Source organism: Denticeps clupeoides, chromosome 2, assembly GCF_900700375.1.
Source record: "Denticeps clupeoides chromosome 2, fDenClu1.1, whole genome shotgun sequence".
Lineage (NCBI taxonomy): Eukaryota > Metazoa > Chordata > Actinopteri > Clupeiformes > Denticipitidae > Denticeps > Denticeps clupeoides.
This window is the reverse complement of record NC_041708.1, coordinates 33,315,259-33,341,260: the sequence shown is the minus strand read 5'-3', so window position 1 is coordinate 33,341,260 and position 26,002 is coordinate 33,315,259. Positions and strand designations below refer to the sequence as shown.

Genomic DNA, 26,002 nt, shown 5'->3' with positions numbered 1-26,002 from the left:
ATCCGCCAAGGTGCCCCTGAGCAATGTACCGTCCCCACACACTGCTCCCGGGTGCCTATCATGGCGGTCTCCAATTTAGCTGCAGATATGTTATAATTGGGGAAACAGGATGCAATTATATTTTTTGTTTTTTATTTTTTATTTTAATAAATTTGCCAAAACCTCAAGTAAACCTTTTTCTTGTTGTCATTGAGGGGTGTTGTGTGCAGAATTATGTGGGAAAATGAATTTAATCAATTTCAGAAGGCTGCAAAATGTGGAAAAGTGCTGTGAATACTTTCTGGATGAACTCTATATGCTTTTTACCTGTGTATTCCATACATTACATTGTTCAAAAGAGGCAGGGCAGGGCACTTTATTTCATTTCTTATATCAACAGTCAGTGTGCTCATTTGTCAGTAAAGACAAAATGAATAAAATTTATGACTAGTCCTTTTTTTTTACAGTAAGTAAATTTTCAAGTAAGTATTTTTTTTACTTTCATTCAAGTAGATTTATAGATGGGTACTTTTACTTGAGTAAAATTTAAGCAAAGTAAAGATATGTTCATGTAATGCCATTTTTTCAGTACTTTTTCCACATCTGATCGTCCCTTATGTTAAGGGGAAAAGTTACCTCCATTTTCTCATGCTTTCTCCACCCAGAGAATTTCCCAGCCCTCCCCTAAAAAAGTAACTCATTAGCTTTTAAGAAACAGAAACGGTGCGTCCTGGGAAAATCCCATTGTGGGAATGGCTAAAAGTGGCTGTAATTCTGCACCATGTCTGAATTTTGAAAAAAGACTTCAGATACAGTTTTAGGGGACCACTAAGACCGATATAAAAGCAAAAAAAAAAATCATAATTGAGGACATTTAAGTTAATATTTTGTGTGTTTTCTTCTGATATTGTCTATTTTGAGGTACTTTTTGAAGTATTTTAAGGTTTTAATGTGCTGTTTATAGAAAAAGTTTGTTTTGTTTGTTTTCTTTCTTCCCAGCGTAATCTGAGCTTCATCTGTGTAGAATCCCACACGTTCCCAGTGTTCTTCAATGCGACCAGTTTCCTTCAGTTGCCTGGACGAGTGGAGCACAACATGGTGTCTGTAGGTTTCCAATTCCGAACGTGGAACACCAATGGCCTGCTACTTTTTAGTGCACTGGCTGATGGGATGCTGGAGCTGGTCCTGGTTGATGGGAAGGTCAATGTCCACATCAATGTCACCCAGAAGAAGAACACACGCATTGACATCTCATCAGGTATGGCTAGTGTCTCTGTTTCATGCAGCCCTTCTGTATTGAGTAAATGGAACTGTTCTGTGCCACAATGCACCCTTTTATTGTACTTATTGATATATGAATACTTCACCTTCACCACACACATTCATCCTCCTCTAATGGGTCATTAGAAGTAGATTCTGCTTACATTGTTAACCTCCGGGCTAATTGGGCTCCAGCTGTTTAGAATCCTTCATCACCTTTAAGACAAGCTAATTGACTCCATGCTGAACTCTAGCCCTACTTGAGCAAGTCAATGATAAAGTCGCATGCATACCAAGTACTCTGGACCATCTTCATAATGACAACCACAAGTGAGGAATAAGGTATTCAGGCCTGCACAGCACATTTATAGGACTGGTTTATATTAAAGTGTAATACCTTTATGTGCCACCTGCATTATGCACAATGCAGTACAATTTATTTTATGAAATCAAAATTCTAAAAAAGGTATTAGTGAAAGTGAAGTGATTGTCACAGATTGTCACAGTGCACACAATGAAATGTGTCCTCTGCTTTTAACCCGTCACCTTTGGTGGGTTAACAGTGGGCAGCCAAGAATGGCGCCCGGGAATCTTCTGATTACAGGGCCGCTAGGCCACCACTGCCCCAACCCTTTACTTATAAAACAGACTAGATTGTTCTTTATGTCCCATGTTATTGTAATCTTTGACACACACATTATCATTATTCTGTTTCCTTATGTACATAATTTCACACATACTTCAGATTACAGCACCCAACACACACATAGAAACTGCTTGCTTAGCTGATGTCAAGAGGGTCACAGTTTGTAGTTTGAGTTTGGAGGAACATAAATGGTTTCATTTCCACTTACCTAGAAATTGTTTTGGTCATAAAGTTAATTTCCCTTAAAGGTGTAGGCCCTGCCTGAAGCATGAGGGCAATTGAGTCTCCCTTCAGACAACATTCAAGGACAATTGAGCTCTGCAGAACAACATTCACTTTTTGTGTGTATTTTTATTTGCTAATTCACACTGTGTATGTCCCTCAATTTTTAAAATGGTAAGGCCTTGTGGATTCTGCTTATTTGTATGAAATTGGCCTCATAAGGATGAAAAGGGACTCTAATCATGCCTCCTTGAGTGTACAGCAATCTGTTTTCAGGTTTATTTGGCATGTGGCATTGGTTTTACTGTTATTTTACATTTTTGCTCAATTTTACATAGTACAAGAAATACTATAATAGTGAAAGGAAATATATCCTGCTTACAAGTTGTACCAATATAATCAAAGGTTTGAACATAACATAAATTATTTGTGTTTGTAATAGTATAAACAAAAGACAGACTCTGAAATGCTGAGCTGTAATGATTTTAAAGTTTGATCTAAAGTCTATTACGAGAAGTAATGTAGACCAAATTCATAAAGAATGAAATATCCAAACATTAATACAAAAAAACAGGGACAACACACACGATTGTATTGCTGTGACGTTTGTGCCTTCTATCATTTATTGAATTTACATATGTCTCTATTTCCTCAGTCGCTACAAATGAGTAACATCGTGTCTCATTTTGAAAAAACGTTTATATATTACTGCGAAGCCAGAACATTCCCTGTGGTGAATTATTGCAGGTCTGTATGAAGAATACTGTCACGTTGTGGCATATTAACCATTACTGTTGTACATTACATTACTGCTGATTACATGTCATTCAGTCATGCCCAGCCACACAGAATCAAATCACACATGCTGTCAAAATAAAAAGTGCAATGCATTATTTGCATTTTATCAGAATAACCTTCTCTTTGGGTTACATTTAATTAACTCCCCTAGTGTTGCTTAAAAGGCTGCAAATGTCAATAGTTTGGCTCATAATCCAGCTCTATTAGAATGTTTCTACTGCTGCAGCACTGATTTATGAATATGTGTGACCCTGGCAGCACCAAAACATCATTTGCAAACAATATGCAAGGGGATGGGAGGAGAGTGTTTTATGCATAGGAGTAAGTGTTTATAGATTTAATCAGGGCAATTATGTCACTAGTTATTGTGCAGCATTTATCATTAGCTGGGGCATGTCAAGGCTAGATTGGTGATGATTGAACTGAATACCTTACAGGATCATGATGTCTACATGACTAGATAAGCCTGTGGGGGCTATGTAGTTAACATGCCATTAATTTCCCCATTATTTGCTCTGTAAGAGGAGGTTTCAGTGGCTTGTTGATGGATCAGTTTCATTCAATCTATAATGATATTCCTGCTCAAAAGCAGAAGATTTGGCCGTACGGACAATGTCACAAACAGAACTGGGAGGTTAATAAAGGCAAAAATCTTTACATTAACAGCATTTATCAGACGCCCTTATCCAGAGCGACTTACAATCAGTAGTTACAGGGACAGTCCCCCCCTGGAGCAATTTAGGGTTAAGTGTCTTGCTCAGGGACACAATGGTAGTAAGTGGGATTTGAACCTGGGTCTTCATAGGCGAGTGTGTTACCCACTAGGCTACTACCACCATAAAATATAAGCCAGATATAAAAATATAAGTCAGATTCTCACTATCGGCCCCAATAATACGCTACCAGTTCTGAAGCACCTGTAGTTCATGGAGCTCTTTCTTCATGGTTGCACTTTTGATGATTGAGCCCAAATTCTTGGATTATCCCTCCTTGTGTTCACTAGGACGATTCACAAATTACAGCAGTGTGTTCCAGCTTGACAGTCTCTTTTAAGTCAGGCTATTTGGTGAGCCTAAGACCATTAGCTAGACCCCTCTCCCTTTACAGTTTTATGAATTGAGGCGGCTGAGGAGATCCAGCCCCTCTGTGCCGAGTGTGCCTATCTCTCTATGCCATTTTCCCTGGAAACCTTTGCATTAGCAGATAATGTGCTTGTTTGATGCTTTTAACAGCTTTTTCTTTCTTACTTGAAAGCTTGTTAATGACTGCACACATTGAGGGATGCCCGTATAAGCAGAGTGAACAGAAACAAAAAATAAATTGTGTTTTACAGCCGTATTCCACAGCCAGGCAAACCTTACTGTACAGAATAAAATAATTATGTGTATTAACTGTTAACCATACAGGAAGATGGTGCACAAAGGTGTACACTGTTGTCAGAAATCAATACTACCCTGTAGTGGACTTAACAGTGATCATAAATTAACTTCTAGAGGGATGTGGCTTCTGCATGGCAATATATTTACAATAGTCATATTGATTAATACATTTTTGGGGGATTTTATAATGGTGAAATCTAAAAACGTGACTGCATAATATGGCATCTGAAGTAATAAACATTTTGTGAAAGCACATAATCCAGCCCTTACGTGCTCCTTGAGCATTGATGACAGCATTGCAGTTTAAGATGAATTATTGGTGTAAATTTGCTATGCATTATGCCATGCCCTGCCAACTTCTCAAAAAAAAAAAAAAAAAAAAGTCCCCTGCTGATGATTCATGTCAGAAACTGACACGTCCCTGTCACAGAGATGTTTAAGCCTGATGGGTCCCGGCTGACGTCAAAGAGGACACTTCCCAATCTTATAGGTTTTTTTGGTTAGAGCTGCTCTACATTTTATTGTAATTTCTTGGGAGCCGGATAGCATCTACTGATTACTTCTCTCAGTAATGGCTAATTAGTTATAATTAGATGGTGGCGTACCAAGGTTGTTGCCATGGAAAGCTTTTTGATGTTGTCTGAAGGGAGACTCAAATTTTGAGATGAGGTTTAATTAGGTAATTGTGCAACGAAGTGTGAAAATGTCCCCCACCTTACCCATACACACCCAGTGTGTGTCACTGATCTATTTTTTTAGTAAGGCCAACTGACACTTCCTTTTCAAAAAACTCTGCAGCTCTCCTTTGCAATAACCTTAAGTAAGAGGATGCAGCTTTTCAATTCCGGATTGCAGAGCTGCAGCCTCTTCAATTACAGGCATGGTGGAAAATTGCTGGGCGATTTTACCCTCTGCACGTGTACGCCTGTACAACAACAGTGACATGTCATGCCAATGACAGCTTGATGAATCGCACCAATCACTAGCCTGATTCATGGTGCTAATGGGATAATTTGTGATAGCCTTAAGGTTTTTTTTTTTTTTAATGCTTAGTGTCTGCTTTATTCTACTCTGTGGTATGCCATGCTTCAGCTTTTCTGCAATTTACCAACCTTATACATCAGGATCAGCATAGCATTTTGATCATGGCAATGTATATGAATAAAGAAGAAGTGTCATAGCTGTTTGTAGTGTAATTGTTGTCATTGCTATTTTTGTCTTTAATGTGTACTGAGCAGATTAAGAGATATTAAGATACCTACTCTATAAATAAGGTACATCATCCATAAGCAGTCTGAACTTTTATCCAGTTAGGGTCATGCTGTTGCTATGGCAATGAAAATATCATTTTAAACACTGCTTAGCAAAAGGCTAACATGTCTAGAGTTATTTATCTGGGTCAAAAGTGCATATGGGGAAAATGTTGTTATTATTATTATTATTAAAAATGTCACTTGACAGCCAGACTACACTGATAGATGTAGAAGAGATGATCACTTTTTTAAAGTGTCTGTTTCATAATGACGCAATTCATGGTCTACATTCTTCTAATTGGTTTTGTGAAGCAGTGTATTTTGGAGAATTACCTTATGCAGAGCTCGGACTTCCAACGAGACGCATAATTTCTTATTTATGGTGATAGGATTTTGTACCCTGAATCTGATGAATGTCCCACATTTACACTTTAATTCACTCCGCTTTTGCCTTAGGGGAGTTGGACCTCCACTGAAAAGAGATGTAAGGGATAGATCTGAAGATCATAAGAAGTTATCTTATCATGTCTAGTGCCACTAAAGATGGTGTGCACAAAAAAATACAACAACCCTTTATAACATCTCAGGGGAACACAGATTTTCCTTTATTAAGAAAATAATTTGAATTCTTGGTGCCATTAGTTTGCTTAATGGAAAGTCCAGAGTAGATTTTATTAAGCATCACTTTCTCCCACTTTACTGGTATTTATGCTTTTCTAATTGTAATTTGCATGTGAGTTTACATCTACTGCTAATGTGAACAGTGAGTTTGAACTTTTCCTCATGGCCTTTGTAGACTTCGAAACAATGAAAAAATATATAAATAATAAGACACAAACTTTACATTTAATGAGCTATTTATTTTGCAGTATCCCATGATTCCCCTCCTATTTCTGATCTTTTATTGTTTTTGTACAGCTATGCTTCAAAACTCCTTACTAGACATCCTGTTTTGAACCAAACTTTTTTTCAGCTGTCATAACAAATTGCACATAATTTCTTTGCACAATGGATTCAAATATATTTTTTGGTTAGAAATATTTGTGAATGATATAATACTATCTATACAAAATTAAATTAACTGGATATCTCTTAACTGGTCTGTGTAAATGCCTCAAGTGTATGTCATTGTTTTTGTCATTGTGATACACAGCAAACTCAGCACATGGTGCACACATGTCCTCTGCATTTAACCCATCAATGTGAGCAGCCATGCAAGGCACCTGACGAGCAGTGTGTGGGGATGGTACCTTGGCAGTTCGGGATTTGAACCCGCAACCCTTTGGATATGAGTTTACATCCTCACCCACTAGGCAACCACTGCCCCCATTGTATGTATAGAGATGTATACCATTTGTGGGCCTTACCGTGAATTAAAGAATAACAAACACTAGTATCTCTTTTAACACAGAGATTATGTAAACTTTTAGCAGAAATAAAGAAATGCTTATTTTTTTCTTTGAATAATTTTAAATGTGATAATATTCTCAGATCTTGGGTGAGTGCTGCTTGCCTCAATAAATCGTAGGCAGGATGGAAATAATGTGTCAAAATGAAATTGGCACGTTGGCAGATTCATTAGATGATCCCATATTGACAAGACTGAGCAGAAGGAAAAATACAGAAAATCTTGTTAACGAGTGCTTGAACGCTGACATCTACTTTGTTTGTTCACCCGTGCACATGACCAGATGCTTAATTGTACACAGCACCTCTGACACATTAAGAGTTTCTCATTATTCTTTTAAAAAGTTTCTCAAAATTGTTTCCAATGAATGTGAGAATGAAGCTTTTCATCTGTCGCTGAACCTCCTGACGGTAAATAATAAAGTCTCCAGGGTCGCTGTGCCATTGGATAATAAATACAATCCACAATAATCCAAATTTACATAAACTTTAGATGGAGGTGTGAGTATGTGGGATGTTATTTTATCACTGCTGCTCCTTCAGAAATTCTGGAGGATCTAAGACTCAGGTAGACAACTTCAAATTGCATCCTTATTTAACTGTATATTGCATCTATATACAGTATAATGTTAACAAGCAACAGAATGAGCCACAAATTACAGAATTTTTTGCTTTCATCAGGCGGTTGTCCTAGTGAGATTTTTAGTGATTTTTCATGGATAAAATATCCAGATTTTTTTTTTTCGAGGGTTCAACAGATAACACGAACTAAAGGGTGTCATCACTTAGGCCATACGTATTAATTTAAACCCCTTCGGACCATTCCTAATCACAAATTCATCCAACTGTGCTTTTAAGAGGAATAATACATAATACTTTCTTCGCAGTGTTGGATCTGCAGATGAATTCACCTTCTTTATGTGTCAAAAGTTTTCTCTCAATTTGCTTTAAAAGGAGTTTCCTTGTGGACTTCACACACTTCTACATCAAAAACATTATTCACCAAAAAAGTGGGACCTCCTCGTTTCTGGTCCTCCTCTCAGCACTCAGGGTTTTCAAGCACTGCTCTATCATTAATCATTCCTCTGTGACTTGAGTAGAGGTGAATTCTTAGTTTTATTTTTTTCACCTCTTCTGATATTATTGCAGCAGCAGCCTGTTTTTAGAGGCAAGGATGGTCTCCTTCGACATGCCTCAACCCCCGACACACAAATACCAAACAGCCGATGATGACAAATGAGCCACAATCTTTTTGTTCTAGCATAATTGCACCTGTACGGTGGAAACCACACTGTGTTCAGCTGCGCTTGAAAGGGCACCTCTGAAAATGTCTTTTAAAATGTCAGTCAAAAACACTTCAGCCGACACTATGCAGAAATTCCGATACCTGTCTTGAAGCATTCCCAGAAGTCTGGAAATTTCTGGAACTTTGGCCAATGCTTCAACTGCTTGATGGAGACAAACGTTCTTATTTGGATATGGTAATCCGATTGATTAACCAAATGGATAACCGATCAGCACCGCATAGCTCAGGTTGGTGGGTCAGATTCGAAGACACCTGCGTGGAGCTAATGGTGGGTTTCAGACCTCTTTAATTAGCCAGGGTTTGTGTAATGACCGCCAGCCCTCTCATCGGAAGGCGCAGTCACGCCCGGGGATAGGTGGTAATTATGCTCCGCTTAGATGAGCCGTGGCCAGACCTGGTAATGAAGAGGGCATGGACACTGTGGCCCGCCGCGAGCCTGAACCATGCTTAATCCAATTTTCCAGGGGCGTGATTGAAAGACAATATCTCATATGATAGTCAGTGAACAGTTTGATTGAAATGCAGATTTGTGAGGTCATCTTTTTAATTGTAAGATTCTGATGACACTCACCATCAGAATTATTCTTTTTTGTGGACTATAAACCAAAAGGCCACAAAGTCACAGGTTCAAACTCCACCTACTACCATTGTGTCCCTGAGAAAGACACTGAGTGTCTCTAGGGTGACAGTCCCTGTAACTATTGATTGTAAGTCCTTCTGAGGGGTTTAAGGGTGCATAAGGTGCATAAGGGTGTTTGATAAATGAGAAACAACAACATTTATTTCTTATATAGCCCATAATCACATACATTATGTCTCAATGGGCTTTGACATCCCCACACTTGACCCTTCTGCACACAAGGAAAAAACGCCACTGAAAAAAACTCTAGGAGAGACAAAAAAGAAAGGAGGAAACCTTGGGAGGGAGTGGTACAGAGAGGGACCTACAGACCTAAAGTCCTACAGTTGTAGTGGTGGAAAAGTCAGTACCAAAAAAAGTGCTGTATAGAGCATCTGTCCATGTTTGCTATTGGAAGATTATTTTCCGTAGTTATTTCGACGGCGCTTTTAATTTTATCTCTATTCGTAACAATTTTAGCACTAAAGTTCATAAAAAGTCACTACTATGATGATATCGAGTGATAGTAACCATGTCTGTCTTATTCCTGGTTAGTTTGGCTACAGTATTAAACCAGAATTTGGGATTATTTTTGTCCTTGTCTATTAAAAAGCAGATATGTCGATAAAAGTAAATTTCCATAGTTTTTCCTCTCCATAAAAGTGAAGTGATTGTCACTTGTGATACACAGCAGCACAGCACACGGTGCACACAGTGAAATTTGTGCTTTGCATTTAACCCATCACCCTGAGTGAGCAGTGGGCAGCCATGACAGATGCCCGGGGAGAAGCAGTGTGTGGGGACGGTGCTTTGCTCAGTGGCACCTTGGCGGATTGGGATTCGAACCGACAACCTTCTAATTACGGGGCCACTTCCTTAACCGCTAGGCCACCACTGTCCCCCATAGCTGAATGTCTGTAATTTTTGGACTTCTGAAATGTACTTTCATTTTTGTAATGAGGGGTTTCTTTGCTATGCTGTCAGTGAACCTGGCATATGCTGATCATTTCCTACCCTGGCATGTATTCCTGCATCAATTCCTGACTATTTATTTACAACTTTCCCACCCATCCAGACAGAGACACCAGTGTTGGAAAACTGGGCCACTGAGTCCTTGCAACCAAAGCTCATTGCAACTGTGCCCCAATACAGTCCCCTTAATTCACATGATATTAGAACATAAAGCATTTACCTATTTCATAGTCATTGGGTGAGTGCTGTTTGTATGAAGATTGCTTCTTTTTTTTATTGGTGCTGTTGCTCAGTGTGTGCTGAATTTAGGAGCCAGCCAAAACCTGCATTTCTACTGACTTGAGAGCCCAGTGGGAGCTTGGTTGGCAATACATCACAAACCACACCTAATACACGATGCAAAAAAAGCACAACAAAATTTCTTTCAACCAATTGATTTCTTCAGCATCCAAAGCAAGATTAGTTTTTTATTTTAATTATCTAAAGTTGTCTCAAAGGTTTTTTTTGCCAGTTTTTCTGATCGTGTTTTTTTGGGGGGGAAATCCCTCTTGTATCCAGATTAAGCTTTACCACCAGTATCCAAAATTTATATCAATTGATCCCACTCAGACTTTACATTCTATCTGATTTGCGCTCATTGTCCTTTAACATGCTGTTATAAGTATGGATATATGCACCCATTGATGGTGTGCAGCCCAGTCAATGGAAAGGTCCCACAATTCCTGGAGCGTCAAATGGACTTCAGAATCAGTTGAACTGCTTGCATGTAAAAGGATAAGAGCAATCCCTTTCCCACGACATCATTACAGAGGTCTCCTATAACCTCTCCGTGGTAATTGTACGAGATGTTCCATGGCCTTGTTCCGGGCAGCTTGACTGTGCCCCAGCGCAGATGGAGCGGAAAGCAGTTGTTTAATGCCTTACAGTGTGTGACAGATAGTGGCAAACCGGTTGCTGGGGAGCCTAAATGGAGAAGTGTCTTTTCATCACTGGTGATTAATGGTGTAAAAGAATTCATTTCTCAACCCAAGCCCCAGATATTATGTGCTGATGGCTTTTGGCCCTCTTGATGGTTTTGGGAGTAAATAACATACAGTATGCCTGTGATTCATTGATCTTTGCTGCCATATTGCTAGCGGCAGTAGATCTGTTAACCTGGGCTTGGAGGCCAAGAAAACAGAACCTTTTACAATGCTTCAAATGATCTGAGCACTCTAATCAGTCTGTTGGCATCTTAGGTGGTGCAGATGTAGAAGTAATCATAATGTATATATATATTTATTTTATTTTTTTCAATGTTTCAATGTCTCTGCAGTTAATTAATCAATCCATTTGTCACAATATTCCAGTCTGTCCTAAATATGGTCTAACAAAACTGATGCCTATTTACTATATAGCATTTGCATTAATTTAGGATTTCGTATTTTTGTGTATAAATGATCATGCAATTACTGTTTGCTCTGAATATTCCAAAATATATAATTATTATTATTATTTTTAAAGTCTCTGTAGAAGTAATTAATTATATATTGACTATGAGAGTCTTGCTATTGTTTGTGCCCACAAGACTGTAATTTGATATAAATATGCTCACAGGTTCTGGACTCAATGACGGCGAGTGGCACGACGTCCGGTTTTTGGCCAAAGAAAATTTCGCCATGCTGACAATCGACGGTGACGAAGCTTCCTCGGTGCGAACCAACACCCCTGTTCAGATCGTAACTGGGGGCACATATCATTTTGGAGGTAAAAAACAAATCTTCCATTCCTCAGCATTTTTAAAAGCTATTGTTCTAGCAGCATAGATAGTATAGATATAGAAAATTTAAAGGATCTGTTTGAAACAAGCAGACGTACAAGATTTTTTTTGCAAGGCTAGCTGAGGGAGGTTACGAAATCATTTAGAAAAATCAAATTAAAAATGAAATTTTATTCCTGAAATAAATCTTACTGGTCCCGGTAGATTAAAACTATCATGCTTATGACAGGATGCCAGGATGTGCACTCTTAAGCTTCACTTGATATTAGTTTAGGGGTATGTACAATGAGTGACCACTTATGCATAACGCTTCTCTGATAACACCTCCTGTTGTGTTCTATTGTTTGTTTGTATGTTTTAATGTTTTATACATTTTATAGGGGAAACAACACACAGAACAAAGATAACAGCAGAAAAAGACAACAATTAAAAATAAATCTGTTGAGTTCTGTATTGACTACAATATTCAGCCAATCATCTATCAATGCAATTTGTTTAGTTCACGCCTCATAATATTTTTGTAGTCTGTCAATGTCAAAAACAGGGCGGGTCATTTACATCCAGTCTTCTGGAAACACCAGTACCTTAGGAGCAATTTTGGCAGAAGATTGTTTCTAGTGCAGCTGTTGTGAATTGCAACCTCCGAAAGCACTGAGACAAAAGCCACTGCAACAAATAGAAACTAATTTCAGCTTTCAGGAGGAAAAAAGGAAGACTACCCTTTACCTGTTTCTGATGCCAGACGCTCATCATGGCCTGCCATTCACCAAACACTATCCTTACATTGGACGGCTTCTTGGTAGAGTCAGTGTCAGAGCTGACTGGAAGGTGGAGGTTAGTCACATTGGGTCCATAAACAGATTCGCTAAAAGCTCCATCATGCCGGCTGCCTGTTAATACTGAGGTATTGCGAGGCTGATAGCTTTATTACATGCACGCATCTTGAGAAGAAGCTAAAAGAGAAATATGCCCAAGGCCTGCAGTCCACATGTTTGAGCACAGCACATTTACACATGGCGGCCTGTTAAATGAGAACTCACTCACCATCTCTTTCCGCAACTGAGGATAAACATAATTATCCATCAATGGTTTTCCACACATCATTTGGGATTTGCTAAAATAAAATACAAGAGCCATATTTCTAAATGATTTAATTTTTTTTTGTGCCAATTATTCCCTTTTGTCTGCATGGGGAGAGCTTGAGCCACAACTGTGTGTTACAGGTTTCCAACCTTGATCCATAATGAATCACATTACACCCCGACCCTTAATGGAATCATGAAAGATGCCACGTGCAGAGGGATAACTGTCATGGCCGAAATCAGATTTGATGGTGATTTATTCTCTGTTTCAGAAATGGAGCCAGAGTGCACAGTGGGAAATATTTGTGCACAGGTGCGCCTCCATCCAGTGTTAGCAAGGCCACTGTGTGAGCCAGCAAATGATAGAGCGATTGATCCTAGGTGTAGCCCACATCACATGAGAATTAATTGGGCTCTGATCATCAAATCCAGGGTTGTGCCCAACCAGCAAGTCTGGAAGGAAGGAAACTAGCAAAATTCAGCAAGCCTGACTGGGTTGCTGGTGGCGGCCAATGACCGTGGTTTCAAGCTGTATTTATGGGGGCAAAAAAAGTGGTTGCGTTTGTCTGGTAGTACAGTGAATAGTCTCAACGTTGATACATGGCAGCTTGTCAGGTCAACCTGTGTCTGTCAGTTTAAAAGTTAGCACATGGAGGTTTCTAATTAATTTTGCCATGAGAGTCCATCAAAACTCATTTAAAAACCACCACACCAGAATTGAACAGATATATTGTTTATCAGTAGACACATTAGCATTTCTTACCATATAAAGAAAGTTTCATGTCATGCACTGTAGTGTCACCAACGAATGACATACCGTGTTTAAGTGGCTCTCTTCTGTTTTGCTGCTTGACCCTCTATTGTTTTCAAATCTTGTTTGTCTGCTATTGGTGCGAATTTGTGTTTGTCTTAAAAATAGATAAAAACTACTTGGTGTTTGACCATAGACCAGAAACACCCACACATGTGTCAAGTGACAATTTTTTACAAGCCAAATACCATGTTAATCAAATTCAAAAGTTCTTTTGGGATAAAGTTGCACTATTTAGCAGTGCTGTAGCAGAACATTTTACGGGGACCTTCCTGTCAATGCTTATTTGAAGTTAACAATCCAATGTGTACAGCTCATTCCAAAGAATATTCCATATCAGTCGTGCATTGATGATCAAAAGTGCAAACACAAAATAATGCATTTTAATTAGCAATTTATTCAGAACATTGTTCTGTATGAAGGTATGATACCTCACTTGATGATTAAAACCCAGCCTTATCTGCTTACGTTCAGTTTTTCTGCAAGTTCTTAATGTCTTCTGACTAAATTGTAGTAAAAAGAAAAAAAACATCCAATGGTTACACGTGGCGATGGTTCTTGTCATATTAAGAACCAAGAAGGCTCTAACTTGTGTTTGTGAAAGATAAGGTTGTGTCAGTCTCTCCGGTTTAAGCCACATTACTGCTGACTGTCATTACTGGGACAGTAAGATTAGCTTTTGCGCAGCATGTGTCTATTATATGACTCCTGACATTTCCTTGCAGTATTGGGGTTAGGCATGTCATTGTGAGTGATATGTGATAATATATCACTGCAAACTAATTTTTTTTTTCCAAGGTCAGGCAGCATTCCTTAAGGAATCTGAAAGTAAACAAACTTAACTTGTATTTTTAATTTATAGCCCAGTGTAACCAGCTTGCTAAATAAAAAGTTGTTTAAATTAGACAGAAAGGCCTCCATTGGCATAGTGTTTAATTAACGTTTCGGTCTCTTAGACGTCGACCCAATTTTTTCATTTAAATCTTTAAATGCATGCCTAAGTTATTATCGTTATTAATCTTCAGGAAGCACTTAACCTGGCTAGATGCTGTCATCACTTAGCAAAATTAAGGGATTTCTGGTCGGAATGCAATGTATTTGTTATGAATGTGAGGGACCTTGTAAACTTTACGAACACTTCAGTCACTGAAATCCAAAAATTTAAATAGGACAAAGTAGTGTGCAGGATGCGGGAAAGATGGTCAGGAACAGTCCAAGTTGTGCCTTTATCACTCTGAAGATACCTGTGTTTAAACTATTTTTATTGACATTATTTTACAACATATTACAACAGATTGTTTTTTTTTTTTTCTTCAGGAGAAGGAACCCCCAAGTCTTTACATAAATATTTTAATAACACACAGTTTATAAACCAGGAACCTGTGGGACTCGGCAAGCAATTAGCAATGGAGTTTTAATTAAGGTTTTGTTTTCCTAGAGCTGAACCCTTTAAACCCTTCCCACCCCCCAGGTGCATCCTGATAACCTTGTGGAATAAACCACAGTACAGCAGGTTCTGCTGCTCTAACACATCTTCATTCCACCCACTTTGTCCTCACATCTCTCCGTCCCAGGCCTCACGATACATTACTGGCAGGTTGGAAAACACATCCCATCCAGCTGATGCATTATATAAAAAAAAAAGAGAAGAAAAACAGTTTTTCTCTCTCTTTAAGCAAGAGTGAGTGGGGCCGACAGGAGAAATGTGGAAGGAATGGGGAGGTTCTCCCTCTTCACTGCTTTTCCACTTTGACATTCTTTCCCAGACTCTAAACCCATTTTACAGAGAATAGCTTCATTCTTCTTGTGATGGGCTTTAAGGAAACGAATGGCTGACTGAATGCAGGCTGGTGCAGATTATATTTCCTAATACCAAAGACACCACAAAGCTTCACAGCAACTAAGTGATGCACATCTCTCTATCTAGGTAAATGTTCACTGTTCCTCAGTAATAAATGTGTAATATGCTGCAGTGAGGTTGTAGATTCCCTTAGCCCTCTTCTGCCACTCTATATAGTTTGTTTGTTCTTGGCTAATGTAGACAGAATTGCATTATGTTAATTTAGCTGACGCAGGAAGCAACTTACAAACAAGGACTAAGATTCAAGCTTCAGGGGGCAATGGGAGATATAAGAGTGAATTCAGTTGTTGTGAGCAAGTAGAAGGTGATGCTTTAAGATTGATGGAACTGGCTTGACGGTTCTCATTGTATTTGCATCCAGTGAGGAAAACCACATTTCTGTGTAGATGTAAAGGACAACATTGTATAACTAGAAAAGAGTGGATTGTGAACAAACTACATTTTGAAATGCAGAGAAAAGGGTTGAATGCAAAGGTTAAGGTCAACATTGGTAAGGCAAGTTATTGGAGTTTATGATGAAAAGTGTGGTTGTGAGAATTTGTTGAAACGTGGTCACTGGACTTGAAGCGACGTGAAGTGACTGGACCTCAAGAGGGGGTTATGGACATGCGGTGTTTTGAGTTATAGTTGTCTAAAATGAAAAAAGGGTCGTGATACCTTGTTGAAATTTGGGTGTGGCTAACGGTACCATCAACAACGCTAACAGGACTGGGCCCCAATGTGTCCTTGGGACATGTGTCATTGGGATCTTTGGGACATGAGAAAAAAATTTATGTTAGCATGCTAATGTTAACCTCAACCATGCTAACGGGGTGGGTTACCAATGCTTCACGTTAAATTTGATAATGCTTGAGACATCAAAAAAGGACCATGTTAGCACGCCAATGTCAACATCAAAAATGCTATTCTACAGGGACATTTGGAATATGAAAAATTTGCATTTTAGCATGCTAACACTAACATCAATAATGCTAACAGGGATGCTAACTTATTTAGTGACGTATGAAACATGTTGAGTAATTAGCATGTTTATGTTAGCACGCTAATGTCAACAATGCTAATGGGGTGTGGCCCTGATGAGTCATGTGAAATTTGGTGAAATTTGGGAGGATGGAGGGATGAAAAAATAAAGGCAGAGTCGGGTGAGTGGGTGGAATAGAAAATTAAGTTAAACTAATGTAGGTGTTACTCTAAGACCAAGGTTTATGTCCATATGTGGAATCATGAGGAACCAGGGTTGGGTTAAAGATCCCACCATAAGTGAAAAGGAAAAAACAGGGATGGGTTAGATTTGGGCAAGATGTGACCAGAAGTCAAGAGGGGGTTATGGACATGCAGTGTATTGAGTTATGTCTATGATAAAAAGTGCTCTCATGTTAATTCATTTGGAATAATTGGTGAGAATAAAGGGTGTGAAAGATGTGGGAGGCGTATATCGCTTATAAAAGCACAAGCACACATCTGTGGTATTATTGGTATCGTAAAGTTTTATGGATGTACAATGTAAACTGTAGAAGGAGATGCAGTTGGGATAATAATAATAATAATAATATAAAGAAAAAGAACAAGATTAAAGCCTCAAAATAACTAGAACACGGTAGTTTGTTAACTAACTACAATTCTTCTTGAAAAGCAGAGAAAAGGTTTAATGCAACCTTTAACGTCAACAATATTAATGCAAGTTATGGGTGTCATGGTGAAAATTTTGGTTGTGAGGGTTCGAGCAGGGAAAAAAATTACTGGATGTCAAGAGGGGGTGCAGAGTTGAAATGGACTCTGGTCTCTGGCAATTATGTTTTGGTTGCATCGGCAACAAAAGCAATGTCTGAGGTGTAGGACAACTTTGACCATGATGTTAATAAATGTATAAGACAAATACTCTTGACAAAGTAAAAGAGCTGTGTGAATAATGTGGCAAGCATTTGGCTGGAATAGAGCTATTTATCTGTACAAGCCGAAGTCAACAGTGCAACATGCTGATGTTGAATGTGGCTACTCAACCAGGAATATACTTACAGTAATATACAATAACACACATTGTGAACATTTGTGCTGATATAATTGCAACTGTACAGTGTGTTGTGATATGTAGTGTGTACTCCTTTCCACCAGATGTCTTTGTCGAGGCCCAAACCTAATAAATGAATTAATACCTGTATCTTAAAATAGTCATCTGTTGAGTGCAGATCTCCCAAATTTGCCCCTATAAAATTACGCAGGTATTGCATCTATATCCATTCCATTCATTTTTGAGAATGTGTACAAAATGTGTACACAAGTATATATAACCACGCAATTGGAGACAGTGTAACAACCATGTAACACACATTTCAACATGCAACTATTTACATTCAGCGCACTCATTTCCTTTTCTTTAGCTTATTAGCCTTGATTTGAAGAAAGGCTTGCTAAACTAAACAGTTCCCTCTAAAAGTGAATTTAAATATTTATACTGTAGTGAATTTTTTATGTTTATGTCTGATATGTCTGTATCTGGTGCTGGCCCAGCCCATCTGACAAATTTTAAGTCAATGTGGTCCCTGAGCCTAAAAATTTGCCCACTCCTGGCTTAGCCACATGGTGTGAGCCAGCGAGCTGCTCACTGATCACTACTCCCCCACAGGTCAAATTAGTCAATTCCTATTAAATCCTCTGGGCTGAAATTAAATTGATATTGCAATAGAACAGGTTGATGAAAAAAAACAATTTTAACTGCAAGTGGGGGTCACCAGGATCCTGTACATGAAGTTTGAAGTTCATAGCCTCAAAACTGTAATAGTAATGGCAATGCAAAACTGCCCCCATGTTAAGTCAATGGGAAAAAATGTAATATTAAAAATGAGTAATAATTAAGTGAAATGTCAGATTACTTATAAAAGCGCAAGTACACATCTGTGCTGTGGGTCAGATAAACATGTGAATGTAATAATAATAGCAAAGAGTCAAGTCCAAATAATTATTAAACAGCTAATTTACCTAATTCATTAGAGGTTATTATTCACTGATGAAAACACTCAAGAATAATATATTCAGTTTCTTTGTACAAATGGCACTGCAAACCTTTAAACATGACACTGGGCATAAGTGACTGTAAACGCACAAATAAACTTCAGAGAGCCGGGCAGATGAAGAAAACTGCCAGCATCTGTGCTCTTTTTATTGATGAGGATAAATGTTTTACAATGCACCCTTCCCTTCGGATTTCTCCAGAATCCACCCGCACCTCATGAATAATACATGAGGCATCACCGCTCATTAATCTGGCACCACTTATTCCCCCGAATCATCAGCCACCTCCTACTTTCACATGAAGAGGGATGCTGTATGTGCAGGCTTAAAAAAAAAAAAAACAGCCTCAATTAATTAAGCAAATAGATCATGACAAAAGCACATGCCAATACCTTGCATTGCAGGCGGTGTTAACAAAAGGCTGTCTCCTGTATTGATCAGCCATTGCCACTGGCAGCTTCCCAGGTGTCAGTGGAAACTGGCAGACGCTGAGATGAAGCGCTGTCCCACCTTGTGTTCTCAACAAATGTTGGCTTTCCATTTTTTAAATTGATTTTTTCCCTCCCTCTGCCGGCATGTGTTTCTCTCCCTGACTGCAGCCTGAGGAGGGGAGGCTCTTGGACAGGTGCGTGAGGCATATGAGACAGATGGTCCAGGAAACTTGAGAAACTTTCCTCATTGTTCTCATGTCTGTGCACCTCTTTCATGCACACTTTAAATGTTGCACTCATCCCTGTTATAAGCCTGTTCCGTGGATTAGGAAGATCTTTTTTTATATGCTGATTTTGCAAAGGAACTCTTCAATGGGACCCATGGACCACATGGCTTAAATGCCAGTAATGTGACCTGTGTGGCGTTGCATTGGCAAAATCTTCCACATTTTTTCCATGTTCGCTGCTGTTGGCAGAGCTCTCAGATATGGGAAGCCACTGACTCAAGATATGGAGTGTTATGCTTTTGACCTGATGATTTTGGCCGCTGGCCTGGCTCCTGTGTGGCATTTCATTGTGCTGCGGTTCAAGTGCCCAGGTCTGAAGTTACACTTGCCTTAGTGAATTTCTAAAGACATTCACTGTCTGCTCTGAAGCTTCTTCAAGATAATAGGAGCTGTGCGCACTTCCTCCTTTCTTCTTTGCTCCGATTTTAACCCCACTTTCAATTTCACCAAGACTGAGTAGAAAATGAGTTCAAGCTCTTAGTTATTTTCTATTGCAGTTAAATATATATACTCCATCTAATATGTGTTATCTTGCTTTTGGAGCCTTTGCATTTCTCTGCAACTATAATAAACGCTATAGAATGCAGAACACAAACCCACTATGTAAACAATAAAATTATCAAAAAGGAACATAACCAAAGACCAGGTACCAATCTCATCACACTGACAAGCGATTCCCCTGAATCAGGGAATATTTCATATTTTTAATGTGTGTCCATATTAAATTGGTCAACACCATTCCAAGGTAAATGAACTGAAGAAAATGACCCCTTTGGTTTCATGGTGTTTAGTTTTTTTTTTTTCCTGTGGGTTATACTTAAATATACATTTGTTTTGTCAAAAATCAACCAGTTAATGCCAATCAACCAGTTAATGTGATCACAGAGCAACAAGGAGTCATTCGTCTTTCTAAGCCGAGTCTTGGGTGGTGTAAGGATCAGAAGAAAGAGCGTTGTCTTTATGGTAGTCCAGTAATATGTGGTTGGGTGTCGTCCAAGAAAGTTTTGTTGCTCCTGTTGTAAAACATGCTTGATAAACTTGCTTGATAGACTTGTTGGAAATGCTACGTTGCAATCTGCCAGTTCAGAATATACTGAATGTGCTCCGGAAGAATTTGTACTTGAAATAACAACATGTGTATATTGTGAAATTTACATTAAGGTTTAATAGTGAAACATGAAAACATGTCTGGCTATTTTCCTGCAGGTTACTTCCAGCGCACCAGCGTGTCCCCCACACTGCGCTCCTTCCAGGGCTGCATGCAGCTGATCCATGTGGACGACCAGCTGGCCGACCTGCATGCCGTAGAGCGGGGCAGACTGGGAGCCTTCGAAAACGTCAGTCTGGACATGTGTGCCATCATCGACAGGTACCCATAATCCAGCCCCCGCCTGCCCCCCTAGCAGCACCTCCCTCCACTTTCTCTCCCACGCAAGTAAACAAACAGGCCGGGCGGAGCAGGTCGCGTCGTGATGGCAGCGCGGCCCAGGCTGGGACGGTGCCCGGTGGGCGCTGCCAAAGGGGCCTTGGATCAGTCACGCTCGGCCTGGGCAGAGATGCAGCGAGCCCAATCATCTGAGTGCGTGTCCGCTGGAACGAGAGCGGTGGCCCTCGCGTCACTGATTGTCCACACTTTCGTCACTATCGCGCGATGTGTCACCTGTACCGACGCTTCGCGGTCAGGTCTGTTTACATGCTGATAAATGAATTTTTAAGCCACGGCAGACTGCTTCCTCTCCGGGAAGGTGCACAGACGAGAGTAACCCAATAAACCGGTCTCCAGATGAAATTAGAACCTATAGTAATTTGGCTCGGCTACAGTGGACGAGGGTTAAATAACAGCTTGCCTTTAATCGCAACTAATCAGATCATTTCTTAAGTAATTCAATATCTACCTGACCTGCTCTGGGTTCAATTAAATCCCGCTTCAGACGGTGCTGTAATTTCATTGTTGTAATTTGCGATCATTAGCGTATATCGGGGGTGGCGGTTGTGCCATAGCATCTCATTGCTTTCCTCGGCTTTGCCATGATTACTGAATTCTAATAAGGTGAACAGAGAAGCTACTTGTCAGCGGAGAAAATGACTTGCATTGTTCCAATGTCTGCATCTCCTGCCCTATTTAACTTCTCTCGAAGCAAGAAATCATATTTCAGCACGTGTATAATCAAGTTTGTCACCAGGATTTACAAAATAAGCCGAAAAAAAGGACTGCTTGCTAGTTAGCAAAGTCTTGATGAGATAAAGTTAGCCCACTCCACATCAGTAAAACAGCGCCCAAAGACGTCTCTCCTACGGTTCGAGGAATGAATTTTCCTTCATATAAGCTTCTTGACAGTCCTGTCTATTTTCGTCTTCCCCGATTCATAGAGCCGGTGGTACAGTAATTAAGGCGAGGGGAGATTGGGGAATTTCTCCCACTTTCTGACCTGACAGGGTAATGATGTCCCTTTGACAGCGGCAGCTATGCCGCGCTCGCCTCATTATTGGAGCACTAAAGGGGACGGGGATGGGGGTGCTCTGTCACCGTGCCATTGATTTTGTGTTAGCATTCATCAGCGGAGGTGATGATGTTGTAATCAATCCCCCGCTGTGTCGAAATGTCTGCGTGCGTCTCGCTGTGTATGTAAAGGAACATTCGGCCCCTCCGCCGCAGGCCGAGATGCGAAAACGTGCATCATTTCGGCCTCACCTCTCCTCCATTCATGAGCTGTCTAGCTTCTTTCAGCATTTTAGGACCAGTGGGGTCACTTGCCGGAGAGAAATTCCACCAGACTCTTTTAAATCTTTTAAATCGGACTAAATAGCTTTGCGGAGCGTTTGACATAACAGCGTGTCAGGCGAAAGTGATTGGACCCACCGTGCCCATCTCCTAGGAAACGCAGGTTGGCTTGTCATCTCCACGAGGCTAATCTGCTCTGAGCATTTTAAGCCAACATTATCCTTTTTTCATTGTCCATAATAGCTGCATTATATAACTGTCACTTTCCATTACTAGAGCTCGGCCCACAGAGTAAACAGCCGGCGCCTGGACTCGGGTCCTCGGCTTTCAATCAGACATTACACCCCCCCCCTCCCCCAGCACGCCACCTCCCTCAGAATACAGACAACCCCGCGCGCACTTCTTCCATATGAATGCTATGCTAATTTTAGCTTCCGCTGCTCTGGCCAGTGGCGACGGGGCCAGTATCGCATCCGTAGTCTGTCAGGTGGGCCGCAGCACCTCCGGATGCGCGGCGCATTGTTTTCCTGTGGTGTGCTTCATTTTATGGCACTGGCGGGCGCGGGGGGGGTCCAGTCCTCCCAGGTGCAGCAGATCGCAGAGCACAGCATCCATGCTTTGTGTACGAATTAATACTGTCATTATAGAAGGTGTGGGGAGGGACAAATTTGAAATATTAAAGAGTCTTGTTTGACCTTTGACTCGTTTTTTTTTTCATTCAGGAATTTATTCATGTTCGTACGGCATCCATGAGCTGTAAACTTCTCATATATTCTTTTAGTTTTTCACCAAGTGTGGCGCTTGTTTGTTAGTGTAAGGTCAAAGACGTCCTCAGGATTTACATAAATATGTGCAAAAATGAAAGATTTTTGGAATCTATGATGTGTTAAATGTATCATTAATATATATAATTATAAAACAATCCATTAAATATTTGGTTGTAGGTGACAAAAAACTAAAATTGCAGTTATGTTCTCTTCTTTTATAGATACAGATAATTGTTAATGTCACAGAGGAAGCCTGAGGGCACATGAGCAGACATGGCAGAGGAGAGGGCACTGCCAGCTGCCGTAAAGTCATTGATAAGTCTTTTGTTGTTGCAAAAAAACCTGCACTGACACCATTTGCAGGCTCACTCTACCCTGGAAGGGCATCCCTCGCTGTATCAATCCTTCCCAAGGTTTCTTCCTTTCTCTCCTTCCCAAGGTTTCTTTCCTTTCCTTCCTTTTGTGTGCAGAAAGGTCAAGTGTGGGGGTGTCAACTGTAGGGCCTGTCAAAGACCATTGAGACATACTGTAAGTGATTGTGGGCTAAATAAGAAATAAGTGTTGTTGGTGAGCAGTAGGGGAGAGTAGGGGATAGGAGCGAAGCCGTGGGGCTTCGTTTGCCAGTGGGAAAAGCACATGGGGGCACAGTGGGAACAGTGTTTTTACCGTGACCGGGTGGGACAAAGAAGTCGTGGGCTGGTTCGTTGTCTTCAGGCTTGGTTCATTTCCGGCGGATGTCGTGGAACCAAAGGAGCGTTTCAAGGAGTAATCCGTATCCATGCATAAAGTCGGCAGCATCTGGTTTAAGAAAGGCAATCAAAAAAGCGCTAGGTAAGAAAGGACTTGGACCTTGGATCAGGCAGAGAAAAGGCTAGCGTTAACAAACAGGATGGACCATGAATGGCCCCGGTCGCCCACACCCCCTTTGTCGGCGGGGAGGTGCGGCAGGGACCTTGACAAAAAAAAAAAAAAAAAAAAAAATCACACATTTTGATGTGTGAAGCACAATGACAACTATGGCTAATTTATGTGTCCCTTTGGATTTTAAAAGTGCCAGTCAAGTTAATGTGTTATTTTCATGTTAACAAAAGTCAACAATCATTTTATTGCACATTAGTGCAGTTTTTAAATCATTGTTCTGTATTTTTACTTAATACACATACATTTAAACCTCGGGTCACAGGAGGCATGGTATGTCAGACATCCCAAATGTCACCCGGAAGTTCGGGGATTCTCTCACATATTAATAGCGGCTCCCTGACGTGTGTGGAAATGTGAGAGCCATTAGTTATGTACAGAAAAGATGCACAGTCGTGTAAGTGAATATTGCACATTATCATGAATGAATTTGGGGCGGTGGTTGACTCCCTGAGAATAAAAACTGTTTTTGAGCCTGTTGATCTTTGCCCTGAGTGCTCTGTAGCATCTTACAGAGTAAAGAGGCTTTAATTATGCTAACGGCCTTCCGCTGGAGTCTGTCTGTGTAAATGTCTCTGAGGCTGGGCAGTGCTGTCCCAATCAGCCGCTCTGCTGCCCTCACCACCTGCTGCAGGTTCTTCCTGTCCTCTGTTGTGCAGCAGCTGTATCACACTCTACAGCAGTAGGTCAGGAGACTCTCGATGGCGGAGTGGTAGAAGTTGGTCAGCAGGGTATATATAAAAGGTATTTATATCAGACTGTAAAAAATCAGACATCCCCAGTCTCCCAAGGGTGTGTTGCAATCCATTACCCTCCCTTGTTAGAAGTGTCCCTTGATTTGATGTTTATCCCAGTATCTCAAATGATCTGAAGTACAGTGTTTCATTTTTTTAAGATTCACAATGTGGAAATGTCCAACCCATGAAATGTATCTTCATTTATACAGTCTGTAGTTGGTTAGGGGGAGGGGTTAAAACATCTTTGGCGTGATATTCTCATTTTTTGAGATGCTATAGTACAGTGTGGATTGGGGGTCACCAGCCCAGGTCCTGGAGGGCACTGGTCCGGCTCATTCTTGTGTTCACCCCCCCCAGTTCATGCAGAGAACATTACAATCAGTTCTTGAGCAGTTCAATCAGGTATGGAACATGGAAAGAACTATGGTGTCCAGGACTACAGTTGATAACTTATTAGTGTAAATTGTTGAAAATAAAGTTAGGGAATGAGAGTGGCCATGACTGCCGCATCAAAACCCAGCAGACCCAGAGGTCCCTCATGACTAACCTCAATAGTTCTGCTCTGGGACTATGGCCCTAATGAGAGTTAGCACAAAGGCGATTGCGCTCTAATTTTATTTCATGCTGTGCCCACATGTGTTAATGAATTTGACATGCAATAGACAGGCGTGTAATGGGAGACTGGGAAGCACTTTCTCCTGGCTAATATCTTAACAAGAACAAGCCCTGAATTCACAGATCTTGGGTATGATCCTTCTGCTAATTCCTAGCACCTTTGAAGATGACTGTTGACTAATTAAGTTGATGGGAAAGTCAGTGAAGCCATTAATTGTTTTCACTTTGGAGCTTTAATTAGGACTCCATTGGAGTCAAAGATATAAGGTGTGGGAAATATCATTGTGATTTTTTAAAAATACGTTTTTTTGTGTATGTGTGTGTGCTGTATGGGAGTCTTGTCTTTTTTTTCTATTTTTTTTATCTGCTTTGTTACTTTTCTTCCTCCTGTAAGTCGCTTTGGATAAAAGCATCTGCAAAATAAAAGTAAAGGAAAGTACTTTGAGGAGACCAGTCCTCTTTTTTGGTGTACATCTTTTTCAGAATTTTTCAGTAAAGTTGTACAATCAGTTCAGTTATGGTCTATTTAAGTCATTACATGACTGAACACCCATCAAACTGTTAGCTGAAGACCATTATTAGCAACTGGATTAGAAAAACCAAAAAAGTGTATTTTGCAGTTGTAGTCAAGTTTTAGAATTTCTTAAGTTTAGATTTAAAAAGAAGTTATGAAGATCTGTGCATAGAGCTCTATCTACTTTACTAAATTATGCTGAAGTAATATGAGGTAGCAGAGATATGAGGTAGTCACTGGTGTGCTGTAGTTGAGTTGCCTGTAAGTAAGTAAATTTAAAGTGAAGTGATTGTCACATGTGATACACAGCAGCACAGCACACGATGCACACAGTGAAATGTGTCCTCTGCATTTAACCCATCACCCTGAGTGAGCAGTGGGCAGCCATGACAGGTGCCCGGGGAGCAGTGTGTGGGGACGGTGCGGATCAGGATTCGAACCGGCAACCTTCTGATTACGGGGCCGCTTCCTTAACCGCTAGGCTACCACTGCCCCTGTAGCAGATAGGATGGTTCAGCACCACCTCAAATGCAGGTTATTTATGGCTATTAAAGGTTGTTGAGACAATTACTACTTTCAAAGCCCTTCAGTTTTATCTTCAATGATGGTGTAAGCGAGAGGAATTCCTCAGTCAGTACCTCACTCACT

General features: G+C 40.2%; 1 protein-coding gene across 2 annotated transcripts in view; it reads left to right on the top strand.

Moving 5' to 3' along the window:
* Positions 1–26,002, top strand: part of cntnap2a (contactin associated protein 2a) — a 283,755-nt gene that overhangs the window by 150,597 nt on the left and 107,156 nt on the right. For both annotated transcript variants that reach the window (XM_028961990.1, XM_028961981.1), the window contains exons 8-10: positions 979–1,237; positions 11,438–11,587; positions 20,288–20,450. In XM_028961990.1, the coding sequence (XP_028817823.1) occupies positions 979–1,237; positions 11,438–11,587; positions 20,288–20,450 (572 nt within the window). The remainder of the gene's footprint in view (positions 1–978; positions 1,238–11,437; positions 11,588–20,287; positions 20,451–26,002) is intronic.